Source organism: Erythranthe guttata, chromosome 6, assembly GCF_056151865.1.
Source record: "Erythranthe guttata isolate IM_541 chromosome 6, IM_541, whole genome shotgun sequence".
NCBI classification, from domain to species: Eukaryota; Viridiplantae; Streptophyta; class Magnoliopsida; order Lamiales; family Phrymaceae; genus Erythranthe; species Erythranthe guttata.
This window is the reverse complement of record NC_142538.1, coordinates 1220402-1232699: the sequence shown is the minus strand read 5'-3', so window position 1 is coordinate 1232699 and position 12298 is coordinate 1220402. Positions and strand designations below refer to the sequence as shown.

General features: G+C 35.2%; 2 protein-coding genes across 3 annotated transcripts; both read left to right on the top strand.

Moving 5' to 3' along the window:
* The first annotated feature begins 1912 nt into the window (after positions 1–1912).
* LOC105971853 (Tic22-like family protein) lies at positions 1913–6258 on the top strand. 2 transcript variants are annotated; one of them, XM_088819257.1, is made up of 10 exons: positions 1913–2419; positions 3243–3337; positions 3684–3763; positions 4105–4146; positions 4259–4386; positions 4523–4703; positions 5026–5204; positions 5438–5668; positions 5762–6047; positions 6162–6258. In XM_088819257.1, exons 1-10 carry the CDS (start codon positions 1965–1967, stop codon positions 6198–6200), a joined length of 1716 nt encoding a protein of 571 aa, XP_088675383.1. In that variant the 5' UTR covers positions 1913–1964; the 3' UTR covers positions 6201–6258. The 2 variants fall into 2 exon arrangements, with proteins under 2 accessions (XP_088675383.1, XP_012852217.2); XM_012996763.2 differs by having other exon boundaries at positions 5762–6258.
* Positions 6259–8510: 2252 nt separating this feature from the next.
* WRKY27 (WRKY DNA-binding protein 27) lies at positions 8511–10116 on the top strand. Its single transcript, XM_012996584.2, has 3 exons — positions 8511–9143; positions 9232–9345; positions 9441–10116. The coding sequence occupies exons 1-3, from the start codon at positions 8638–8640 to the stop codon at positions 10000–10002; spliced, it is 1182 nt and encodes a 393-aa protein (XP_012852038.2). The 5' UTR covers positions 8511–8637; the 3' UTR covers positions 10003–10116.
* The last annotated feature ends 2182 nt before the right edge of the window (positions 10117–12298 follow it).

The window sequence follows — 12298 nt, the reverse complement described above, 5'->3', positions numbered from 1 at the left end:
GGTTTTTGACTTCTCGTTTCTTCACATTCTTGGAACTTACTGACCGCCCTCGGCTGGCTCTTGGGTCCGGTTACCTGGCCGTAAAAATAATATTCCGCAAAGTTCCGGAATAAAATTCTTTCCAATGGCTATTTTGGTTAATGAGTATGTATATCTTTTTATTTGCACATATTTTAATATTTTTCACTGTCTTTATCCCGTTCTGCTACATAATTTTTTTTCCTTTCCTCTTTTCTTTTCACCTGCTTCGTGATCCGTCAAACGCGTGTGCCCCTCCTGTTGTTCTTTTCTGTTTTTTTTTTTCTTCCCAAAAGAGAATTACGAAAGATATACCTCCACCGCAAAGGAAGAGAGGAGATGGCCATCAAACAATGAATTATTTGAACGCGTGACTGCAAGGTTGACAGCGGAGGTTCCCGGAGTCCGCGGTTACACCGTAAGAGAAGCCCACAACGCCGACTAAAATCAGAAAACTAATTAAATTACCGACCAAATAGCGACGCCGGGTAGGGCTTAGCCCTTGAGCTTTACACAACAAAAAGGGCCATCTGTGCCGGGTTAGGAGTCAGCAACTGCACTTCGGGGAGAGAAGGAGGAGGTGGCCGGAGAAAGAAGCGTCAACTATAGTAGAGGCGGAAAAAGCGGCAGTGAACGTATTAAATAATTTTTACCGGGCTGTAATTTGACTCCCCTGTACCATCGTCTTAAAAAATTGTCCTCACCCCTCACCCCTCATTCCACACGATTTCTTCTGCGCCTCAGCCCAGGATCCGTTCGCATAATTTTTTTTGTCATCGGCGTTTGTTACTGGTCCAGGTTTGTAGGCTGAAACCTTAATCGACTATGTATATGTTCATAATCGATTAAGCTAATCGATGCTCTGGCAGTCAGTCGATTAAGGTTGATCGACTTCAATTCTTTTTTTTTTTGAATTTTTTGTTTATTGATTCCAATTGTATAAATCATTTATAATGTTTGTATATTTTTTGTTTTTGTAATATATAGTTGATTTTGCATTTTTTTCGCAGTTGTGATTTGTTATTTTTAGTAGCATTTTCTTAGCCGACTATGCTTCACATCATAGTCGATTAATATGCTTCATTGACTCCAATTTTTTAACTATTTTTAGATTTTTTGTTTATTGATTCTAATTGTATAAATCAACTATAATGTTTGTATATTGTTTGTTTTTGTAAATATAGTTGAGTTTGCATTTTTGTAGTTGTGATTTGTTATTTTCAGTAGTCGGTTCCTTAATCTACTATAGTTCATCATAGTCGATTTAATATGCTTCATAGTCGATTTATAGAGAAAAAAGTTAAAAAACGAAAAAAAATAAAAAAAATGTTTAAAAAAAATAAAAAATAAATAAAAAAAATTAAATAATAATAATAATAATAATATAAAAAAAAAAAAAGAGAAAGAGAGAAAGACACGGCTGGATCATGGGATAGTGGATTGATGGGTCATGGCCCATGTGGATGTGTAAGGTTCAGGGACATAAATGGGAAGATGGGTGGCTGAAATTTGAAGTGAGTTTTTCTCAAATGGTGCAAAATAATTTGGACCTTTCTTTATTAAAATTAGTATTGAGGGGTTATATCAAATAGCCCAACAAAAAAATATTTATTATTGTTCTCTTATTTTATCTATTTATTTATTTATTTATTATTTTTCTTTCTGTGTGTTTGTGGGCCTTGTGTATCTTAATGGGCCTTCTTTCATGAAAATTACATATGGGCCGATAGCTCCCCTAAATAGTAAAAATATACCAACTAAATAATTATGATATAAGACGAGTAGTTCTTTCTCCAGTGCAGCCCAAATTGAAAAGGAAAGTCGCGTTTTTAGAAGGAAAATCGCTCAGTAAAGAAACACGTTTTTATATTTTCTATTTGACGATGAAATAGATAAAACAAGGAGTTTTACCACTGTATCGACAATACCACCGGTCGTTCTTCCCTATGGCCTCCGCCGCCGACAAATCTCACCGCCGGCACCATCCCCCGCCCCATCTTTCCCGGTTCATATCCACAGCCTCAACCAATCTATCATCTTTCCTTACTCTCAAATCACCATCTCCGGCGTCATCCTCGTCCAAAATCCACCTCCCTCTCCTACTCGCGGACTCGGACTCGTTCCTCTCACTCGTTTCCCGTTCCGAGTCAGCTCAGCCCGACTCGACCTCTTCGGCGCCGTCGAGATCTCCCCCATCTTCCTCTTCCTCCTCATCCTCATCATCCATGAAGAGCACGCCTTCTTCAGAATCCGTTTCGAAGTTCCCTCCCACGGTTCGAATTACGACCGGGAAAGGCGGCGGACCGGCGTTTGTGGGCCAGGTTTTCAGCATGTGTGACCTCTCGGGCACCGGATTGATGGCGGTATCTACTCATTTCGACATTCCGTTTCTGTCTAAAAGGTATTCAGTTCAGTTTCCGTACACAGGACTTCAGATTTCTCGGATTTAATCTTTTTTCATGATTTTTTTACATCAATTAAAGCTACGATCTAGTTTTTATAGGAGTGAACGTGTGGAGATCTTGCTAGTAACTATTGCCCCCCTTCAATTTCATACAGTTGTGTTTTAGGTTTAGTGTCCTATTGAATTAGGATATTTCGATTGTATATTTGTTGGACCATCTCCTGAAATTTGATAGACAATTACAGTGGATTTATTTGTGGTTCAAGAGCAGCTTGGTGGAGGATAATGAAATGCATGGATATAAATAATTTTTGTCTTAATTACATTGGAATTGGCTTAGACGAAGTAATATTTTGTTTGTTTAGTAAACTATTTAAAACATAGCACAACTGAAAGGTAAGGGTAGAAGCAACCTCGTTGAAGTGTGTGGGCGAATTGGCCCGATGACACGTATTTGGTTATAATGAAGTGAACTGATTCTATAGTAATCCACTGGAATTTTAGTATTATCCACCCTATGGATTGTGTAAAAGCTGTTCGAGTTTGGATTCTGCTTCGACGCATACTGAGAATGGTGCATATTTATCAGAATGTCTGTTGAATCTTGATATACTTTTGTCTTCTACTTTGTTTTCGTAGTAGAGGTTTAGGCATTGAACTCTGGCTGACTGATACCGCCGTGTTTGTGCCCACTCCTCGTCATCTACTTCACTATTCAATTATCGTATCTTGTTTTGTTTTTTGATACCATTGTGTTTGTATATTTCCATCTACTGCTAGTCATCTACTTCACTATTCTATTATTATCTTGTAATTGCAGAACACCAGAGTGGCTGAAGAAGATGTATGCAGCAGTCACCAAGAGTGAAAGGAATGGTCCTGTATTCCGTTTCTTCATGGATTTGGGTGATGCGGGTACGACATAGTAGCACCTTCTCTTTCTCTTCATTTTCTTTGTTTTCTCTCATATCCATTGTGATGGCCTTATATTTACTGTAATGTCTGCTAGTTTGGAAGAATTGACTTCGAACATAACAAGCCATTTGATCTTTTTCCACAAGGCCATGTTTGGTTCTATGTCTTAAAATTGAATTTATTGGATTCGCGGTATATTGGGAAAATTGAGCAATTTTATGGCACTGCTTGTGTTTACTTAATTTTCATTACTTTGATTGGCGATTGACTCCTTTTCTAAGTGGAACTTTTTAGGTTTATAAAATGTAGGCTTAAGATGATGAAATTTCTAATCCTTATGTTTCAGTTTCTTATGTAAAACAGCTCAATATACCCAGCGGTGTGGTAGGTGCATGTCGTCTTGATATCGCATATGAGCATTTTAAGGTACTAGCTTCCTCAGTTTTTGTGTTGGTCTTGATTACGTAATGCATTCCATAGCTTTTGTTTTTTTACCTGAGTCATTTTGATGTCATGTGGAAAATATTACTAGTATTCGGTCCATCCTGGCTAAGTCAAAGCTGTAAAGAAAACTATTAAAATTTGACACTAAATGCATAGTAAAAAATGATGATGATATTTCATGCAAGTTGTTCTTCATAGGGATGCTGAAATCGTTTCCCCTTGCTTTATTATTTGAGCAAAGGATGGGTTTATTATCATGAACTTATCCATTTTTCTCCTGAATTGCATGTTTTCGTTTCTAAAGCTTCAACTTACACGTGCAGGAGAAGCCTGATACATTTCAGTTTGTTCCAAACGAAAGACAGGTTAGATATAGCCACAAGCTCGTCCTCCAGACATGTAAATTTTTTATATGCACCATAAGTTGAGATGTTTTGTCCTGCAATAGCGTTGACTTCCAGAGTTTGCTGTTTGCAGGTCAAGGAAGCCAACAAACTTTTGAAGAGCTTTCCCCACAGTGATGGGAAAAACAAAGTTGAGGGTGTTCCTGTTTTCAGCGCTCAAAACTTGGATATTGCTATAGCAAAAAAGGATGGCATCAAGTGGTAAGTTTGTACATTTGTGAAATGCTTTGATATAGGATCTCGATTCTCGGGGCTATTTGTTTTGTTTAACACTTGTGCACTCTGTCTTTTCACATTTCTCACCTTCTGATACTCGTGTTATTGTCACTCTTATCAGGTATACTCCTTATTTTTTTGACAAAAGCATGCTAGATAACATTCTTGAAGATTCCGTAGATCAACAATTCCACTCATTAATTGAAACACGGAATGCTCACCGCCGGCGAGATATTGGTGATGACAGTCTCCCAGCGGAAGCTATTGAAGAGATGGGAGAAAGCATGTGGGACCCTCCAGAGGTACATATATACACGTGCATATATCTGTCTGATATTGCTCAATTTGCTACTAAAGTATTACGGAGAAACCCATGATGGTACTGAATTTGATGAAAATATAACTTAGAAGAGACTCTCTTATGTCTTATTTTTTGACGAAGGGAGCAAGGCTGAAATCCATGCAATATAGCTGAAATCTCAACGTAGTATTTAAATGTTTCAATCAATATTCAATATTGAAATACATTTTGACTCAAAATGCCAAGAGAAACCCTTTATTCATTTTTTAAACGCAGGCACCGTTTTCTAAAGGATTCTTCTGTTTACTGCTGCTACTTGATAGGTTCAGGAAGTTCTAGATGAAATCGGTCATCCAGGTATACCATTGAGTGTCATATCAAAGGCTGCTGAGATTCAGCTTCTGTATGCTGTTGACAGGGTGATATTAGGGAATAGATGGTTGCGTAAAGCCACTGGAATTCAACCCAAATTCCCATATTTGGTCGACTCATTTGAGAGAAAGTACTTTCTAAACTTCAATTTTTTTTTTAATTTTTTTTTTAATATGAAATATTATTTTGAGTGATTCGTCCTTTTGGCTGCTGTTCATACTTCTTTCCCATTTGAACGGAATTAAGAACCTATTTGCAAATATTTCTCAAAATAAATATTTTTGTGTTAATATGAAAGATCAGTATGTCATCGACTTAATGATTCATATATCTGTAGATTCATTACAACATCTGCCATTGCAGGAGCGCAGCTTCTTTTCTGAGAGCTAAAACATCCAACTTAATTCCTAACTCCGAATTCAGTGAAGATGCTCAACTCGATAACCGTACCACTTTAGATGTGGAACCAAAGGAAAGAACTCACGATAAACAAGAACAGAAGCAGCTTATGAATTCCCAGTTCCCATTTGGAGATTGGCTTAGTCATCCTTGGTTGAAGCAACCCGAAAATCAGCAAAACCTCTCCGAAACAAGGTTTCCACCATGGGCATTCTTGTCAGAAATGATTTTTTCTGTATTATTTTCACACTCTTCGTATATATTCATATCTTTTTCTCTCCCATGCAGACATCCAAATTCGACAACGCAGAACAGAGGACAGGTGGCGCAATCATCTCCGTTCCTACCCAAGATTACAATGGTTGGTGTATCAACAGGAGAACCTGGGAAAATGGGCAAAGCCGCCCTGAAAAAGATTATGGACGATTTGACGAAAGAATTAGAAAAGGTGGAACAGGTAAATCAAGCGAACTCTAATAGTAGTGAATGCATGGCTGATGAGAGAGATCCATTATTCGTGGCCAATGTTGGGGACTCGTATTCCGCCGTATCCAAAACTGGCACATCTTGGCGGGTTCGTGGAGGATCTTTTTAGAATTTTTTTTTTGTTTTGCTCTCTTAAATTTTACCCAAAATGATAATTATGTATATTAGTATGATTAATGCATATGATTTCTGTTGTGATTAGGCCAAATGGCTTAGCTCCATTAGAGATAATCATAGTTGAAATCAGATGATTCTTCAAGAAGAGTAGACTGGTTGTTCAATACGAGGTAACTGTATCATTTTTCTTCCATATATATATATATATATATTCATTTGAATTGTAGTGCATGCAAGAAATAGGATAGAAGCCACTTGTAGATTCTAATGTTAGGTCTACCAATATATGATTACTTGAGGAACATCGCAATCTAAACATTTGGGCTCTAAAATTGACTCTAATTGGATGTTTGACTTAACTTTTCACCATTGAGAAATGTATGTATAATGTGATGCGACATTGATTAAAGTCAAACTTGAAATTGGAAAACGTAAATTGGTTCATTAGCCACTCCACAAAGGGTAACAGAAATGACAATATAATCAAATAGGAGTAATTAATTAACTAGTATTAAGAGAGTAATTACTAATTAGGAAAAACAGTAATATATGTATATTAGAGTCATGTTTTAAGTAATTTTCCATCATTTAAAATTTGTCTTCCATCAAAATGTCTTCTTTATTTTCTTTTTGTAACGAAGTAAGATGCACTGAATAAGTCTACACTCTCGTATAATAGTTGCAAATCGTTCGAGAAATGTAAATCACACTAGACTAACCTAATGACCGTTGACAAGAAAATTCGAATTTGGGTCAATCGAGAAAATGTGTTTTTGTTTAAGTGCGTAGTGGTGGTTTTTAGCCTCACACTATAAAGTGGCTCTATATAGTATATAGTGATCTCTTTGTTTGTTTGTTTCTCCAAGTTGATATGGGTGTGTGGCAAAGTAAAAAGATTGATTGATGGAAACTGAAGTGGAAAAAAGATTGGAGATGGGGGATTTTCTTTTTGTTTTTTTTGTTTTTTGTTTGCCAATTGATTTAAGCAAAATAAATAAGTAAATTATATTTAAAAAAGAAAAGAAAAAAAAGAGAGATCCTTTTGAGAAGCAACTAGGTTAATAGGTGCTTCACTTTTCACAGTCAATTGTTTGGTCTGTCTTCCTGCCAAAACCCACAATCCCACCAATTACATATCTATATATATTGTCCCATCTCTCTAAAAATCATGGACACACACAAATTTAAATAGTACTGTTGTAATAACAGCAAAAAAAGTTGGGCTTTAATCAAGAATCAATAAAATTGTTTCGATTCTTGTTCGGCTCGATTAAAGTTTGTTCGAAAATCGAAATCGATTCTATTTCTTATGAAACAGAGTTCAAACAGAACTAATAACCTCTCTTTCATTAAGAGTAAGATTCATGAGTTTGAGATGTTCCAGGTGTAATTGATGAAATTGGTTAGTTTTAACTTTTAAGTACTAGATTATTAATTGGATTTGATATATAATTAAATATATAATTCTATTCACTATCTTGAAATTTAAAGCAATTTAAAGCACTATTCTGCAACACCATAAACAGAAAACTTCATTAATGAGTTTTCCCTTTATCGGAGCAGCAGCAAAAAGGGATAATATTTAATACATAAAGATGAATGAACTCCTCAACTGAAATTCCAAATTTACCCCTGACCAAAATCATTTATTGTACGCTCACTAGTTTAGGAGATTAAATTTGGTGTATATTTGTTAAGAAATGGATAATAAACTTTCACTATATATAAAATTAGTTCCTAAAAATTGAAACCATCCATTGGCCATTATCTTATTATATGCATTGGTGTCAAGTTGTATGAAAAAGATGGCCACCATACAAAAAGAAACAAGTGAGAAGTGCTTGCGGTGAAATAGCAATCTAGAGTAGAATCTCGATAAATTAATAACCTCGTTTAAATAATAATTTTGTCAGATCCCGACTCGATAAAATATGTAATTTATATTTAATATTTCGCTAAATTAATAGTATTGTGCCAGTTCCGACTGTATTAATTTATAGATATTAAATTCTAAAATATAATTGGTATTATTGCATGAACCGAAATGATTAAAAAAAGAAGAAGAAATGGGCCCACTTTTGACATTTTGAAAAAGTCAATATAAAAGGAAAGAGTTAATATTGCGATAAAAAACCCTAGAAGAAGCCACTTGCCTTTTAAACCATGTAGGATTGTGGGGGCAAAAGATCTTTGATTTTTTTTCTTGTGCATGAATGATTAACAAATCTTGCTGCTAAATGATAAAAGGCAAAAAGAAATCAAACTTGACGAATATATATCAATTACAAAGAGTGCTCCACCACCACCACCTCTCTCTCTCTCTCTCTCTCTCTCTCTCTCTCTCTCCTCACTCTCTCTCTCTCTCTCTCTCTCTCTCTCTCTCATCCTTCATTTTCTTTATATATATATAAATGTGTACAGTGAAACTCACACACACAACACACAGTGACATATAATATATTTATTTATTTATTGCTTTGCAAAAGTCAGCGCCATCTTTTGTAACCAAGAAGAACAAAACGGAGGAATAATTAAACAGAGAACATTTCCTTTTTTTCGTGATGGATGACGACTGGGATCTGCACGCGGTGGTGAGAGGATGCGCCGCCGCCGCCGCCGCCGTGTCGACCAACACAGCCTCCGCAGCCGCCACCACCGCCGCCGCAAATAATGACGACCCTTTTCCCAGCTTTTCATACATGTCTTTCCACGACGACCAAACCTCATTTGATTTTCCCGATCTCGTCGTCGACGACACAAACGGCGACCCTTTTCAGGGCTTGCGAGAAATCTACCAGGAATTCTGCGTCGACGACGCGCCGCCGCCAACGACCACTGCTCCGGTGGCGGAGGATATCGCCGCCGACACTACCTGCTGGGAAATCTCCGCTAATCCTTCGGCTAACTTCTTTCAACCACATCAAGAAATTGCGCAAATAAAACCTCCAACGCACAGTCAAGAGAATATACAATTTAATAATAATAATAATCATAGGCCTGGTTCTTCTTCCTCCTCTCACAATTTTCCAGCCGCCATTAATCCGCAGCCAATAAGACCACGAAGAAGGTATATATATTAATTATATATCCTACTTTTTCTTTTTGTTGCGCAATTAATAAAAAAATGATGTAAATTAATTAATTAATATTGGCAGGAAAAACCAGCAGATGAAAATGGTGCGACAAATGACACAAGAAGAGCTGTCCGCTGATTCTTGGGCATGGCGGAAGTACGGTCAGAAACCCATTAAAGGATCTCCATATCCGAGGTTGTCTTTTTTTTTTTTTTCTTCTTTTTGTTTTTTTAATAATTGGATTTTTAAATTGAATTTAATCTTATCATTTATTTCACTTCAACCGCCAGAAACTACTACCGGTGCAGCACATCAAAAGGATGCGCCGCCAGAAAACAGGTGGAGCGCAGCCCAAACGATCCGGGGATTTTTGTGGTCTCGTACACCGGCGAACACACACATCCACGGCCAACTCACCGGAGCTCACTCGCCGGCAGCACCCGGAGCAAACTATCTTCTTCAACAGCCACTGCCAAAAACAGTAACAACAACAACAACGCGGCGGTTTCACATCATCAGAAGAGCGGCTCGATCTCATCATCTTCACCACCACCGGCCGCGGCGGCCGCCTCTGGCTCGAGTTTTTCTCCCAACACTCCGTTAATGGAAGGTGGAGCTGCGACGGCGGAGAACGACGTGGAGATGGCAGCGGAGGAGGAAGAAGAGAACAATATTAATCTTATGATATCAAATGATATGATCATGAACGATGATGATGATGATATTTTGTTCAAAGGATTTCAAGATTCCGATCATGACTCCGGTGGCGGCGGTGGTGGTGGTGGGAACTTGTTTTCGAGTGGTTTGCTCTCATCTCCGCCGTGGACGCCCACCAGCTCCGCCGTGGTCTGAGTTTACGGGGGGAATTGAAGCTAAGGTGGAGTTCGTTAAAGTTAAAACCCTTTTCTGCTTTTCTATTTATATTAGATGTGATCTAAATTAAATAAGATTTAAAGCATCAAGGAATATATATATATATATATATATATATATATATATATATATATATATATATATCTGCCTTCTGCACCAACATTTTTTAGATTAATAATTTAAAAACAGCTAGTGTTAAAATTTGGATCTGGTTTTAGAGCTTTTATTTTTAGGTCTATAAGTATTAATGAAAAGTGACAATTAATTGCATCTCTAATTGCCACCATTTTTATTAAGAAATGTTATTAATTAATTAGACCAATAAACTAGTACTAAATTTATAAAGAGATTGTAATAATTGGGTCGTCGTTGTTATATCCGGTGGAACACATTAAATAGTTTTACACAATAGATCCATATATACATAATCACACACATACGTATAAATATATGTATGTATAGATAGATATAGTGCGTATTTCATAACAGACGTACGTATTATTTAGTAAAATCTTACTCGATGAAGTATATATACAATGTATTTATCAAAAAAAAAAAAAAAGTATATATACAATATGTCGACAGTAAAATAATTAGTGAACAATATCCTACTTAATTGATTGTTTATTACCATATATATTACTTCTATATATATGAATTATGCCGCTTGTTTAAGCCTAAGAGAATAAATAAATTTGAATCTTTTAACTTATTTGGTAAGTACGTACGTGTGTATATATATATATATATATATATATATATATATATAGAAGCTAAGGCAAAATGAATCTTTCTTTTTTCCTTGTTATTCATGAATCTTTGATCGAACTTACTAGTTTGTGTGTGTATATATATATATATATATATATGAATCTGAAATAAAAATGGTCTATAATTAACATGTGCGCACATGCATAATAGCTATTTTCTGTATGACAATATATATTATCATTTGGCAATAATATTAACAAATAGTGTAGATCGTGAATAGTGATAAACTATGAAATATATATAGTATATGTATATATATAGGTACCACACTCTAAATAATTATCTAAATATGTAATTGAATAATTATTCACAAATATAAGAGGGAAATAATCATTAATCATATACTATCATCTAGGGATGACTGCATATAATATATTAATTAATATATATATATATATATATATATATATATATATATATATATATATATATATATATATATATATATATATATATATATATATATATATATATATCACTCATGTGTTTAATTTGTCCAAAAAAAAAAGATAAACAAAAATTTGAACATCTATGAGTAGTTTAACAAGTGTTCACTAATTGGATAAGAGATAATTAAATATACCAAAAAAAAAATTAAAAAAATGTTCACCAGTATGATTTATGGTCACTTTTTTTGTATTTTTGTTGTGGATTAAATATGAAGATCACTTTGACATTTATTAAAAGTTGGCTTTTCTAGATGCCGCCCTCTTTGTACATTGTCAACCTTTATTGTGTATATAATATAATTGACTGGCTCCAAATCCAGGTTTGTCTGTGAAAATGAAAAAATAATAAAAACCAAAACAAATAAATCAATAACACATTATGAACATTTGGAGTTTAAATTGACAACAAGTACAATAGATTATATATACAATAGTTTTTAAATGAATGAATATATATGTATATGTAAATGCGTGACAGGTGTGGATTGTAGTTGTTTAGACAAGGTCACTAACTCCAATTTAGTGGGGGCATCACAATTTTATTTCACCAACGAGACAGACAGCATTTACCCACTCAAATCCTAATATCCCCTTTTTGTCCCGTTCATTATATTCTATTCCAACCCACTACCCTTATCCTTTTTAATAGGGGTAATGCCAAATAGGCCCTTGACAAGGGCACTTAATTAAATGAGGTATATTCAACTTTTTTGTCTTTCAAATAAATCCACCCCATTCAAACTTATTTGCAAATAAGGAAAATCTCTTTATATATACCAAAATTACCCCCAATTCATTGAAACTCATTTCAATTCCAACTTCATGATTTACACCCCAATTTAACCCAATTTCATCAATTAACCAATTTTAACCCTAATTTCAATTTTAACCCCAATTTTAACCCTAATTCTTATCAATTCCACCCATTATGCTCTAACTTCCTTAATATTACACATTGACCCCGGATTTAAACAAATATATCACATTAACCCCCAAAACTTTTTTTTTTCAGAAAATAATTTTTTTTCTGAAATGTTTTTTTTTTCCGGCCAGAT

Bases quoted from the DNA above. Each gene is read 5' to 3' on its own strand.
- LOC105971853 (XM_088819257.1), top strand. From the start codon at position 1,965: ATGGCCTCCGCCGCCGACAAATCTCACCGCCGGCACCATCCCCCGCCC. The intron at 4,147-4,258 runs GTTAGATATAGC...TGCTGTTTGCAG, and splicing joins TTGTTCCAAACGAAAGACAG to GTCAAGGAAGCCAACAAACT. The intron at 5,205-5,437 runs GTACTTTCTAAA...CTGCCATTGCAG, and splicing joins GTCGACTCATTTGAGAGAAA to GAGCGCAGCTTCTTTTCTGA.
- WRKY27 (XM_012996584.2), top strand. From the start codon at position 8,638: ATGGATGACGACTGGGATCTGCACGCGGTGGTGAGAGGATGCGCCGCC. The intron at 9,144-9,231 runs GTATATATATTA...TAATATTGGCAG, and splicing joins CCAATAAGACCACGAAGAAG to GAAAAACCAGCAGATGAAAA. The intron at 9,346-9,440 runs GTTGTCTTTTTT...TTCAACCGCCAG, and splicing joins AAAGGATCTCCATATCCGAG to AAACTACTACCGGTGCAGCA.